This window comes from Lipotes vexillifer, unplaced genomic scaffold, assembly GCF_000442215.2.
Source record: "Lipotes vexillifer unplaced genomic scaffold, Lipotes_vexillifer_v1.1 scaffold384, whole genome shotgun sequence".
Lineage (NCBI taxonomy): Eukaryota > Metazoa > Chordata > Mammalia > Artiodactyla > Lipotidae > Lipotes > Lipotes vexillifer.
In genome coordinates, this window is record NW_006793498.1 from 636102 (window position 1) to 650673 (window position 14572).

Consider the following 14572-nt stretch of genomic DNA (forward strand, 5'->3'; position numbering starts at 1 on the left):
ATTATTTCTTAAAACTGCATGCAGATTTACAATTATTTCAATAGAAGTTTTCATTAAAAAACCCTGAATTAGTAAATTAGAATCCATTTGAAAAGAAGAAAAGCAGCCATTTGATAAGATCAGTTAAGTGATTCTGCAGGAACAATAATTTGTGTTAGGTTGTCAGATTTTTACCTGACTGATGAACAAGTAATGTTGTTTTTTTCCCTCCAATTTTCAGTTGAGGTATAACACACTGAGCAGAGTGCCCAAAATGTAAAGATAATATATAAAACTCCTGGGTGAATATTCATGTAACCACCCAGCAGTAGTATCACTTCATAAATGTTTATATTGAGGGGAAGATCTATCTTGTGAGCATTTTTTTTCTACCTCTTTAGAAGCATTTAGATGCAACCAGAGTTGGACTACATTTTTAAAAAAGCAAGCAGTAGAATATATTTAAGAAACAGTCTCTGTAGCCACCACAGTCTCAGCTCTGCAGTCTCTGGGTTCAAATCTTAACTGATATTTCTCAGGTATATAATTTAGTTTAGCTAGGTTCTCTGTGTCCCCATTTATTCATCTGTAAAATAAAGATTTAAGTTTTACAGGACTAGCACTAGATAAAGATTTAAAACAATGAGGGTATTGCTGGGTAAAAACAAATTTAATTACTTATTTAAGTTTGAAGTGTGGCTGGTAAATAATTATCTGTCCTTCATGACATATGTAAGAAGTGACTGCCGACTTGTTCCACGTATTTAGGTATGGGATTGCAAGCCACTTTTTCAAGATGGAATGAAAAAGAAGAACTTTATATAGAGATTAATAACAGAATTTGTTAAAGTCAAAAAATATTAGGTCAGGTCATAAGAAATTGCCTGTAATTAAGCTTTTTGATCTACAAAGTGGCAGTTCCATGTGGTTCAACCAAATGTCAGAAAGCAGAAGATCTAAAAAGTATTAAATACATACATGGGATAATAGATTAATAATGGATTTCTAAAGGAACTTTAAAATGGATGTAATGTGTGTGTATGTGTTTGGAGATAAGGTAGGTGTTGAAACGAAGCCGTTTCCATATCCTCTGAACTCCCCTCCCACTTGACAAAAGAAAAAGATACCTTTTATAGGTGCTGAATTTATAGTACAGTCTCTAAGAGGGTAAAAATCTCTAGGTGACAAGCAAAAGGACAGTTTAAGTTACTGGTTTTGGTGACACCTCCTTTAATGGTTAATCACATCACCAGAAAGCTGCCCAGAGACTGATTATCTTAACTTGGGTTTTACATATTTTTTTGCTGAGAGTGAAGTATGATTTTCGTGCCCTAGGGTGCCCAAAATGGACTATGTTAGGATGTTTTCAGTTCAGATGTGAAGGTTGTTACTTAATTTTGATAAAAGAAACAACTTACTAAGAAGGTATAATAATACTAAACTTTTGTATGCCCAAATATATGTAAGCCAAAATCGACAAAATTACAAGGAGAAATTTGTCAAAGACATAATCATTGTGGGAGAACTTTTGTCAACAATAAACACACTAGTTAACAGGAGATAGAAAGGTGTAAATAGCTTAATATGTGAATATTATGTAATAAACACATATAATCCCCATGCATATTTTTGAAAATTGGTTTTGTGATAGTATAAAGCCATAGTTGCTACCCTGTGCAGTGAGGTACCATGGGGCTCCATAGTGAATCAAAGGAATACCTTGGGATATTCTAAATTTTTGTGAGAAACACAGTGACACTTAACATTTCAGATACCACAGAATCATTAGATCTTGAAATAATTCACAATTTAAACATTAGATTGCACTGTTTTTTTCAATCACATATTTTGTCTGAGTGAAATAAAATTATTTTCTTTTAACTTCTGTGTTTTTCCCCCAAAATTACTATTAAGTTGTTTGGACCTAACCACCTGATAAAGGAAACTGTGGGGTACTTCCTTTGGCCTACACTTAGGCCTGTAGACTGAGAAACTTCGGGAAACTCTGGTATAAAGTAAATGTCAGCTAATTTCAGTGTTGTTCAGACTTTGTTCTCTGATCACAAAACAATTAAATGAGAAATCAGTGAATGAGATAGTTACAAAAACCTCATAATTGTGGGGAAAAAGTAAGCACTTCTAAATACCTTGGGCATCAAGAAATCCTAATGGAAATTAGTTAATACCAAGATATGAACAATAGGAAGATGCTACATGTCAGAACCTGTGCAATACAGTTGAAGTGTTAACTTTACAAGAGAAGTTTATAGCAAGTAGAGAATAAAAAAATAGGAATTTAAGGGACTTCCCTGGTGGCGCAGTGGTTAAGAATCTGCCTGCCAGTGCAGGGGATACAGGTTCGAGCCCTGGTCTGGGAAGATCCCACATGCCACGGAGCAACTAAGCCTGTGCGCCACAGCTATTGAGCCTGTGTGCTACAACTGCTGAAGCCTGTGCGCCTAGAGCCTGTGCTCCGCAACAAGAGAAGCCACTGCAATGAGAAGCCCACCCACTGCAATGAAGAGTAGCCTCCGCCCGACACAACTAGAGAAAGCCTGCACACAGCAACAAAGACCCAACGCAGCCGAAAATAAATAATTTTTTTGAAAAAGTATACCCATCAGGGGCTTCCCTGGTGGCGCAGTGGTTGAGAGTCCGCCTGCCGATGCAGGGGACACGGGTTCGTGCCCCGGTCTGGGAAGATCCCACATTGCCGCGGAGTGGCTGGGCCTGCGCGTCTGGAGCCTGTGCTGCGCAACGGGAGAGGCCACAACAGTGAGAGGCCTGCGTACGGCAAAAAATAAATAAATAAAAAAAATAAAAAATAAAAAAGTATACCCATCACTCAGCACCCGGCTTCCTTGATTCTTAGCATTTTCCCATATTTGCCTTATTCTCACTTTCTCTCTGATGTGTGTGTGTGTGTGTGTGTTGTGTGTGTGTGTGTTATATATGTATGTGTGTGTGTATATATATATGTGTATGTATATATATATGTGTGTGTGTGTGTATACATATATATATATAGTGGTGTGGTGCCCCCTTATACCCTTAATACATCATTAATACATCAGTTCATACACCTTTCAACATAACCACAGTGTGTTTGTCAAGTTCACATAGATAAATTTCTACTATCCAGTCCTCAGGCCCCCACTCATAGGTTGCTAGTTTTTCCCAATAATGTCCTTTATAAATCCAAGATCCAGTCCAAGATTAGACATTGCAGTTAGTTGTCATGTTTCTTAAGTCTCGTTCGATCCAGTTCTTCAGTCTTCATCTTTTTTTTTTTTTTTTTTTTTTTTTTGCGGTACACGGGCCTCTCACTGTTATGGCCTCTCCCGTTGCGGAGCGCAGGATCAGCGGCCATGGCTCATGGGCCCAGCCGCTCTGCGGCATGTGGGATCTTCCCGGACCAGGGCACGAACCCGTCCGTGTCCCCTGCATCGGCAGGCAGACTCAACCACTGCGCCACCAGGGAATCCCCAGCCTTTATCTTTTATGACTGTATTTGAAGAGTACAGACTGGTTTTTTTTTTTTTTTTTTAATACACAATGTATTTATTTATTTATTTATGGCTGTGTTGGGTCTTCATTTCTGTGCATGGGCTTTCTCTAGTTGTGGCAAGTGGGGGTCACTCTTCATCGCGGTGCGCAGGCCTCTCACTATCGCGGCCTCTGTTGTTGCGGAGCACAGGCTCCAGACGCGCAGGCTCAGTAATTGTGGCTCACGGGCCCAGTTGCTCCATGGCATGTGGGATTTTCCCAGACCAGGGCTTGAACCTGTGTCGTCTGCATTGGCAGGCAGATTCTCAACCACTGCGCCACCAGGGAAGCCCCAGACTGGTTTTTTAATAGAATGGCAGATTTGGGTTTGTCTGACTTTTCTCAGGTGGTTGTTATTACTACTACTACCACTACTACTATTGTTATTATTTTGGTCAGGAGTACCACCAAGGTGGTATTGTTTTCTTGGTACATCAGACCAGAAGGCATACCATGTTGATTTTTCCTTTACTCTTCTTTTTTTTTAATGTATTTGAAAATTTTTTTCTTTTTAATTTTTATTGGAGTGTAGTTGATTTACAATGTTGTGTTAGTTTCAGGTGTACAGCAAAGTGAATCAGCTACACATATATCCACTCTTTTAGATTCTTTCCCATATAGGCCATTACAGGGTATTGAGTAGAGTTCCCTGTGTTATACAGATTCTTCCTTTACTCTTTTTTTTTTTTAATGTCATCTTTAAAAAAAATATTTATTTATTTATTGTTTGGCTGCATTGGGTCTTTGTTGCGGTGCATGGGCTTCTCGTTGTGGTGGCTTCTCTTGTTGTGGAACACGGGCTCTAGGTGCACGGGCTTCAGTAGCTGTAGGACGCGGACTTAGCAGTTGTAGCTCACGGGCTCTAGAGTGCAGGCTCAGTAGTTGTGGCGCATGGGCTTAGTTGCTCCGCGGCATGTGGGATTTTCCCGGACCAGGGCTTGAACCCGTGTCCCCTGCATTAGCAGGCGGATTCTTAACCACTGCGCCACCAGGGAAGACCTCTTCCTTTTCTCTTGATGATAACCTTTGCCACTTGGTCAAGATGCTGTCTGCCAAGTTTTTCCTCTATAAATAAGTATTTTGTGGGAGCCACTTGGGACTATAAAATGTGAATGCATGGATTTTCATATTTGTGAGTTGCATTAATTTTAAAATAATGTAGAATTATTTGAGCAGTTACTAAAGAAGTATGCTGTGTTATAATTTGAAGTTGGTAATCTCTTAAGGATTAACATATACATAAGCATCTGTTTAAACATGCTTACTTGTACATAGCACACAAGTAGATGTCATGCAGATAAGCCAGTAAGCTTCAGATGTCTATTTCTAGTTTTAATTTTCTATTTGATCTGAATTTTAACTTCAATATCGATATCTCATCAATAGCTTTCTATTGTAATCAAACACTTCTGTAAATATTGTTTTGAAGACTAGAAGGTCTTGAAATTTTAAACTGAAAAGAATCTTAGATATCATTTAGTCTTTCATCTAATTTATTTTGACTTAATCTTGTAGACAAACTAAAATCTTAGAGGAAATTTTGGTTTAATCTATATATTATGTAAAATGGCACAGGTTGCCATTACAAACAGTTGAAATCCCATAAAATGTAGAAGTATCATGCTGTTGCAAAAGCCAGGTAGGGGACTTCCCTGGTGGTCCAGTGGTTAACACTGCTTCCACTGCAGGGGGCACAGCTTCAATCCCTGACTGGGGAACTAAGATCCCACGTGCTGTGCTGTGCAGCCAGAAAAAAAAAAAGGAAAAGAAAGGTTAAGATGATTAAAAAAACAAAAAAGAAAAGCCAGATAACAAGAGTTTAAATCTGAGATTATAGCAAATAGATAGCATTTATGCTAATGAATTCCCATTCCCACCACTCCCAACAAACATACAAACCTTAACATTTGAGAAGTAAACTCTTTTTCATTAAGCTAACTTCTTAATAAATTGCTTCAGGCAACCATTAGCAGTAAGTTGAAGAAAGCTAGCATACTTAGTTGAAATATATTTGCTAGACTTTTATAATAATAATAATAATTTAAATTTAAGAATTTAAATCTTCATTACAGATTAGGAGGCACAGTATTGGTCAAAACAGTTGGTGCTTAATAAATTTGGTGTCTGTGTGTATGAATGCTGGCCTTTAAACCAGTTAATTTTGTTATCAAATCCAGAATGTGGCCTGTCATTGGTTTGCAGTATACACATTTAATTCATATTATCCTTATGTAGAGATTTTGTGTTTGTTTCATAGTTGCCTGATAAAGTTGAAATAATTTTAGTGGATTTTTCATTAACAGCAGCCTTCTTGACTTCTTAGCTATTTATTGGTTGTCTTTCAGAACAAAAGAGATGAACACTTACTGAAAAAAAGAAATGTTCCCCAAGAAGAAAGTTTAGAAGATTCAGATGTTGATGCTGATTTTAAAGCAGTAAGTTACCTTGTTCTTATAAGGTGTTTTAAAAATAATTTTTATAATAACCAGAGAACTTCATTCTCAATCTAAGACCAGTTTTACAATGATAATTAAGGTATATTAACTCTTATCTTTAGTAAATAGATTATTCAATAAATGTAATTTTGCTGTTAAACTCTTTGCTGAACTATCTTTTTTTCTTTTTAAGCAAAATGTAACACTAGAAGCTATATTGCAGGTATGTTATTAATTTAATATTTTCATTTTGAAGTATTTTGAAATTGATTTTTTTTTTAATTTCTGAAATTTACATTTGGTGTTGTAGAATGCCACAAGTGATAACCCCGTGGTCCAGTTGAGTGCTGTCCAGGCTGCAAGGTAAGTACTGATTTGTCCAGAGAGAGAATTAGGTGTCATGCCTAGGGTGTCTTAGCTCATAGTCTAGAAGTAGTACATTGTTATTTCTGTTCATAGTTTGAAAATTATAGCAGTTAATTTCTTATATTTCTTTTTCTAGGAAGCTATTATCGAGTGACAGAAATCCACCAATTGATGACCTAATAAAATCTGGGATTTTACCAATTCTAGTGAAATGTCTAGAAAGGGATGATAAGTAAGTATGGATTTGACTCCCTGTTCACTTTTTTCAGCTAACTGAAAATTTGTGATTATTATTTAACCAGTGGTTCCATTTGGTTTTGCATTTTTCATATTTGTCATTTGTCATGTATTTTAATGTAATTTTCTTATTCTATGATCATACTCAGTAGGCCTAAAGTTCTTCTCTTTTTAGTTTATGAACTGTGTGTATATTTTCTAGGAAAATTTTAGCGTCTGTTTATTGTCTATTCTAACTTATCTCAAATATTTATAGTCTTTATTTGTTAGTTGGTTTTTTTTAAGTAATATTTTAAAACAACCCAAATAGTGTTTGAGTCACTGTAGTGTTTTGAGTCACTATAGTGTTTGCTTATGAGTCTATATATAGATTAACCTCATGACTTGAGTCAACATGAATGGCTTCCAGAACTGAGTAGCTTTCTTACCCTGGGAATATTCCAGCTGATCTGCTGATACTCTGAGAAGTCTTTAACAGAACTCCAACCATGAGTAGTTGTCTATCATCATGGTTTTTATTTGTGGTAAATTAAAAATAAGAGGGCAGATTATAATTTTCCAGAATAGAAAGGGGAAAACACCACTTGGTATCTTTTGAGGTACTGCCCCCATTTCTGTTAGTGTTTAGAGAGATCTCGGTGTGCTATATCTTAAACTTCATCAGTTTGAGTTAAGTGGGGAGAATGTAAGTTTCAACTCCAAAACACATTAAAACAAAGGCTAATTTTGCATTTAAGGGGCGTTTAGACTTGGAATATTTTGCTAAGTGTTGTCTGTGAGATTTTCAGGTGACTAGATAAAATGGTGATATATAAATGTTTCTACTAAGGGTTTTTCATTATTTAAAAATACTTCCTTCTGCTTTATGTGCCACAACCATCCCTCCAAAAGCCCTTAACACTTTTTTAATACTATCATATATATTTTCTATAACAAGATTTATTTAAGTAAAAATAAGTTTTATTTCAATTGTTAAACAAAACTACTACTTACCTCTACTTTTAAGGCCCTCTTTTTGTTCTTGATTTGCTTTTCTTTCTTCTCCTTCTCCTTCTCCTTCTCCTTCCTCTCTTTTTTTTACTTTCTGGTCTTTGGCATGGGCTCATTTGTGTGGGTGTATCTGTGAAATACAGCATATATACAGAAGAATATGCTAAAATGTATGCAGACCTGTGTAACTACCACCCAAAGTAAAAATAGAAAACTACCACCAGTCGGTGGTCTCGATCTGACTTGATGAATTTGTCATGAGAAATTGTGTCATAATCTAAAAGCCCCATAGACTTTGGAGTCAGACAGACCTTGGTTTAAATCCAGGGTTTGTTGCTGACCAAAACCCAAGTAGCATTCAAGCCTCAGATACCTCATCAATAAAATTTAGGTGGTTGTGAGGAATGAAAATAATATAAACAAAACACTATACAATATCAAGCATATAATACGTGTTCATTTATTATTTACTTATTGCACTCATTATTTATTTTTTCTCTTTTTTTCAAATGACATCTTAGAAGACTTTCTCTAGCTTTGTAATTGTATTTTTTACGTCTTTATGTTTTCTCATTTAAGGCCCTCATTGTCAGTATTTTGCCAAACCACCTAGCCTAGTTTAATAACCCTTTCTTCTTCTAGTCTGAGACAACATAAACTATCTCATCATCTTTGATCTTATCATCCCTTTATTTCTCCTCAGCCTCGATACCCTCTTATTTCTTGCCTTTGCCAAAGTTCATTATGTAGTTCTTGTCTGCTCCTTCATTTTCTCATCTGTTCCATCTTTTTAACCTTACCACTTGCTATATCGCTGACATTTATTCTCCTTAAAACCTTTTCCTTCTCGGATCTCTCTACCCGTTTGATATTAACAACCTCACTCTCTTTCTTTGATATTTACAGAGTTTCTTCTAAGTCCCTAACCTTTGGCTCCCCTTGGTTTTGCTCACTACCACCCCCTCCTACCTTGGTATTCTATTTAAAAGAATGTGTTTTTCAGCTATCTATCCTAACTTAATGTAGATAATTTCTTAACAGATTTTTCCTACATTGGCCTTTAACCTTTTTTATCTATTCTGCATGGACTCCAACAGTGTTTTTTTTACTTCACTTTTCAGTAACACTCTATACTTAGTATGTCTGTAGAATAAATTCCAAGTTCTGAAGCCTGAGATTTGAGTCCTACTTCCCCATACCACACACACAAACTTAGGTAACCTACCCTTCCAGTTTCATCCCATGTGATATTTTTGCATACCTTCTTGGCTTTAGCTCTCTTGATCCCTTCATAGTCATCTGTACACATCATGATCATCCCACCCATGATACTTTTATTTGTATTTCCAGCTGTCAGTGCCTTTCTTTCTTTATCCCTCTTTGAAAATCTAGTTCAGTTTTCCCTTTGTGAGGTCTTCCATCACCATTCCAAATTATAATGATCTCATCCTTTCAGCAACATTATGTAGCCTTGTAATATCTCTGGTATGTAAAGCAGGTGGTGTAGTGGAATCAGCTTTAAGACCTGTCTAGAGCTTGTGGCAGTGATTCAACGGAGATGATGAGGACTTCAGCTAACACAGTGATATTAGGGATGGTGCTATAAATATAAGAAGTATTTAAGAGGTAAAATTGACATGACCCTATTGATTAGATGTCTGTGGGAGAGGAAGGAGTCAAGGAAAATAATGACTGGCTAAAAGTTGCAACTACCGGACTTCCCTGGTGGCGCAGTGGTTAAGAATCCGCCTGCCAATGCAGGGGACACGGGTTCGAGCCCTGGAAGATCCCACATGCTGCGGAGCAACTAAGCCCATGCACCACGACTACTGAGCCTGCGCTCTAGAGCCCGCGAGCCACAACTACTGAGCCTGTGTGCCACAACAGCTGAAGCCTGAGCACCTAGAGCCTGTGCTCCATAACAAGAGAAGACACAGCAATGAGAAGCCTACGCACCACAGCAAAGAGCAGCCCCCGCTCACTGCAACTAGAGAGAGCCCATGCACAGCAACAAAGACCCAACGCAGCCAAAAATAAATAACATTAAAAAAAAATGTTGCAACTACCAATGGATGTAAAGAAGTAAGTTTATATTGACTGACTTTGAGAGCAAATGAGGCATTCAGGTGGAGATAGCCAACAGGCAGTTGGACATAATAAGGCAAAATTCAAGGACAAGGTAAAGGATAACCATATAATCTGCAGGTCATAAATGTAAATGATAGTTATGTGTCTAAAGATTTTTTATTGTTTTTTACAGTCCTTCATTACAGTTTGAAGCTGCGTGGGCATTAACTAATATAGCATCAGGAACTTCTGCACAGACTCAAGCTGTTGTACAGTCTAGTAAGTAAATTAGTTAATTTAATTCCTTACTTGCTGGACCCTTTTTTTTTTTTTAAAGGGAAGGAAGTGGTGTTTTATTGTAAAGACAGTTTTATTTAAAAATTGTGAATATTATAAGTTACTTATGATAGTTGATATCTTTACTATAGCTGTCATTAATCTGTCATTGAATAATTTTAATTGTGGTTAACTAAAAAGTGAGTAAGAGTTTTATCTTTTTGGGTCGAGACCATCTCCTAATAATAGGGTTTAAATTTTCTATTCCTAATGTCTCCAAGGTGCTGAGTAACTTACGTCTTTTAGCTTGTAACATATATTTTTAAAATTTTGCTTACCTCAAGATGGGCTAACTGTTATTAGCATGTTGACCCAAACTGTCAAAAGCTCTTTGAAAAAAACTGGATGTCACCAGGTAGTCTTAAAATGTGGCACACTTAACTGACTTCAGGTGATACTTAAGGTGATTCTAAGTAGTAAATGATATAGCAATAAGTTACATTGAATCAAGTAGTGAGAATATTATTTTCTTTCACTTTTGTTTTAGATATTTCAGTAATGTCAAAGAGAAGATTTCTAGGTAGATGTTAGATGTAACAAAAAGGGAACAGCAGATTTTAGACTAGGGCTTTCAATAGAGACTAGTAGGTACAATTAAATAACAAATAAGTGTTTTGTTTTCATTTTTAATTTTTTGGTTATCTTCTATGTGTGGTGATTGATACTGGTATTCTTTTTACAGAAGTGATGAATAAAATTAGTTAAAATACAAATGTGAGTCAATTCAAACCCTCATACATTGCTGGTGAGAATGTAAAATAGTGCAGCCTCTTTGGAAAACAGTTTATTAAAAGGTTAATCATAGAGTTACCATATGACCCAGCAGTTCCCCTACTACGTGGGACCAAGAGATGTGAAACCATGTGCACAGAAAGACTTGTACAGAAATGTTTGCAGCAGCATTACTCATATTATTCATAATAGCCCCCAAACGGAAATAACCCCAGTATCCATTAGCTGATGAGTAGATAAACAAAATGTGCTATATCATTGAATACTATTCAGCAATTTAAAAAAATGAAGTACTTATACATGCTATAAGATGGATAAACCTCAAAAACATTATTCTAAATGAAAGAATCCAAACAAAAAACTACATATTATACAAGTTCATTTATATGACATGTCCAGAAAAGGAAAGTCTGTAGAGACAGAAAACAGTAAATGGTTGCTTAGGGCTGGAGGAGAGGGTAGTAGGACTTTTCTGGGTATGGGATTTGGGGGTGATAGAAATGTTGTAAAATTAGATTGTGGTGATGACAACACAACTCTGTATAAATACTAAAACCATTGAATTGTACACTTAAACAGATAAATTATATTGCATATAAATTATATCTCAATAAAGCTATTAAAAGTGTGAGTCAGTTTTAATTTAAATGTTAAATAAATAATACAGGTAGTACAGAGATACAGCTAAAAATCCTAGAGGTAGTGCACAATTGACTGAAATTTAAGAAAAAGTGATCTAGCTTATGCTTAGTTTCTACAGGTAATGAATACAATACCAGTGTTTTGGAATTTGAGTTAACACATAAGTTATGTAAAGAGTAAGAATTATAATGATAAATTATCTTGAAATATAGGGTAGGCCTGATATGGGGATAATCATTTCTTTAGTTAATCCCATGTCAGCAGTTGGATCATATTGACTAAAGTATTATATTCTAAGGTTACATGTTCAGGGTAGAAATTTTTTTAATGAATTATAGGAAAAATTTTATGCTGCTGTTTTCTTTTAATTAATAATATAATAGCAACTTCTGGTCACTGTCAGTAGGTCTGTTACTTGAATATTACTAGGAGAAAACACTAAAATTTATTATATTTAGGGTAAAGGTATTTGCCACATTTATTCATTCAGTGAATTATCACTGGGCAACTGTAGTGTGCCACACTCTGAATACAGGCTGAAATCTATGACTCTTCAACATTTTGCAGTGTAAATATTAGTTTTTCTTTATTATAGATGCCGTACCTCTTTTTCTAAGACTTCTTCATTCACCACATCAGAATGTTTGTGAACAAGCAGTATGGGCTTTGGGAAACATTATAGGTAAGTTGAATTTAGGTTTGAAAAGACTCCAATTAAGTATCTTAATTAACTTTTTTCCTACATTGGCATAGCCATTACACACTATGTTTCCTCTAATTTTAATGTGGGTTGATTACCTTCTTGTTTCATAAATACTAACTTAAGATTGTACCTCTTTGAAATGGATATGCAATTTGCTATCAGGATTGGTAGGTTAAATCTGTGTTCCCCAATCAAAATCTGGAGAGATAGTAACACTTGATGCCCTTGACTAATGGTGAGGAAACATAGAACATCAGTGTCCCAACATAAGCCATTGCATACATTTCAGACTTTCTCATCCTGAATGTAATTTTTTTTTTTAAATACAATTTTCATTTCTGTAGGTGATGGTCCTCAATGTAGAGATTATGTCATATCACTGGGAGTTGTCAAACCTCTTCTGTCCTTCATCAATCCCTCCATTCCCATCACCTTCCTTCGGAACGTCACATGGGTCATTGTCAATCTCTGCAGGAATAAGGATCCCCCACCGCCTATGGAGACAGTTCAGGAGGTAAATGAAGAAATGCAAAGGCCAGATGGTATATTTTCCCTATGTTTATGCCTTAGATTTTCATGCACAGGGAATGAAATAATGTATATACTGATTTCATTGCAGGTATGAGATATTTAAGTAATGTATCATACTTAATTTTGACTCCTGTGAAATAAAAGTTGAGACTCTATGGCAACTGAGTGAATGTCAGTCCTCCCTAATTCAAGCAGAAAAATACAAAAGAAGAAAAAAATCTCAGTTTTATTACTACATTGCATTGTTGGTTTAACACTAAAAAAATAAGGAACTGCTACAGATAAAACTGGTCTACTTATATGCAAATGTTCTTGAGTGAATTTGCATTAAGTCCAATTGAAATTTCCCTTGATTCCTGACAAAATTAGTACTCTTAATATGTGGCATGCTTTGTGTCAAATCTGCTAATTAAAGCAAAGTAAAGTCTTTGCTATTTACATATAATTTGTAAATGGATCTGAGTATTTTAAGTTTTAAAAAATCCTATGTAACCTTTAATCACTTCACTGTGCAGAGAAATGTTGACTGTGAATCTTTAATCTTTGTAATTGATATCCTTCACAATCTTCTGCCACCTCTTGCCCTTATGGAAGGGGTACTCAGTGATTCTCCCTGCTACTGCCCCCTCCCTTCCAGGTTTAAAAGAAGATCTGTAATGCCTGAATTCAACAAACTTTATACTTTATACTGGTCATAATTTTCTTGACTAAATCTGAGGTTGAAAACTAATTTGACTCAAGTAGCTAAATAAAATCTTATTTTTACTTTAAGCAGGTAAGTGAGACAATGACAGCAGTTTTAAGAATAGCTTTTTAATTTTTTTTAATAATGCACTAGTTTTTCTTTTTAATATTTATTTTATTTATTTATTTATTTATGGCTGTGTCAGGTCTTAGTTGCGGCATGTGGGCTCTTCGTTGCAGCACGTGGGCTCTGTAGCTGTGGCACACAGGCTCAGTAGTTGCAGTGTGCGGGCTCATGGCATGTGGGATCTTAGTTCCTTGACCAAGGATCGAACCCACGTCCCCTGCATTGGAAGGTGGATTCTTAAAATAGCTATACTACATACTTGCATCTCCATTCTTTCCAGTTGACATATGTCATGAAGAAGGTTATTGAAAACAAATGTTTTTCCTTTAAGGTACATTAATCTCTGCCAGACTGACTTGAATATTTCAGTTAGACATCTGAAATATTTTTTTGGTTTTTCAGATTGAATTTATCATATTTTTATTTTCCTAATAGAGATTCAAACAAACTTAATGTTGTTTTTCTTGCCCTGCAAATAGTATTTACTGCTTTTTTTAATCACAGTTATTCATTTTTACAAAGACATCTTCATCAAGTCTAGTATTATTTATTGTTTGTCTTCTTTCCTCAGATTTTGCCAGCATTATGTGTCCTCATATACCATACGGACATAAACGTAAGTAAAGCAGAAGCTTAGATTTGGGATTTTGCCCTGGATGGGACTGAAAGTGTTTTTATTATTATTTTTTAAAAGGGTTATTTATTCTTATGCTTTTAATAAGTGTCAGCATATATCTTAATAACTTGTCAAGCTTTCACAATGTATGTGGTTTTCAGAAACAGGATTAAAGTTAAATTAAGTTTGTATCTTACATTATTCAGATAGCAAAAATGCTAACTTAGGGAAATTATCACATATGTACTTAATTTAGTTATTTGTATCATAATAGTGTTTTAAAGTATTAAAATTTATAAAGTGGTAAAAGCTTTATAAAGCTTCTTCATATTTTTTTAAAATCTCATTTCTTAAAATAGGTAGGCTAGATACTATTGTCCCCATTTTACAGAGTAAGAAACTGGGCCTCAGGGAAACATCAAGTGACTTATCCAAAGTTGCAGAGCTTGTAAGGGTCAGAGTCGGTATTTAAAACTGAGAACTTCTGATGACAGATCGTGTTTACTTTCTGTGAAACCACATGAACACCCATGCTACAACCTTTTGAGATACAGTATTAAAGGATATCAAGTATACTTTTA

At 35.5% G+C, this 14572-nt stretch overlaps 1 protein-coding gene across 1 annotated transcript in view; it reads left to right on the forward strand.

Moving 5' to 3' along the window:
- Positions 1 to 14572, forward strand: part of KPNA3 (karyopherin subunit alpha 3) — a 91906-nt gene that overhangs the window by 55842 nt on the left and 21492 nt on the right. The window contains exons 5-12 of the mRNA XM_007466468.1: positions 5871 to 5960; positions 6154 to 6183; positions 6271 to 6323; positions 6463 to 6558; positions 9814 to 9899; positions 11926 to 12012; positions 12378 to 12547; positions 13947 to 13991. Coding sequence (XP_007466530.1) covers positions 5871 to 5960; positions 6154 to 6183; positions 6271 to 6323; positions 6463 to 6558; positions 9814 to 9899; positions 11926 to 12012; positions 12378 to 12547; positions 13947 to 13991 — 657 coding nt within the window. The remainder of the gene's footprint in view (positions 1 to 5870; positions 5961 to 6153; positions 6184 to 6270; positions 6324 to 6462; positions 6559 to 9813; positions 9900 to 11925; positions 12013 to 12377; positions 12548 to 13946; positions 13992 to 14572) is intronic.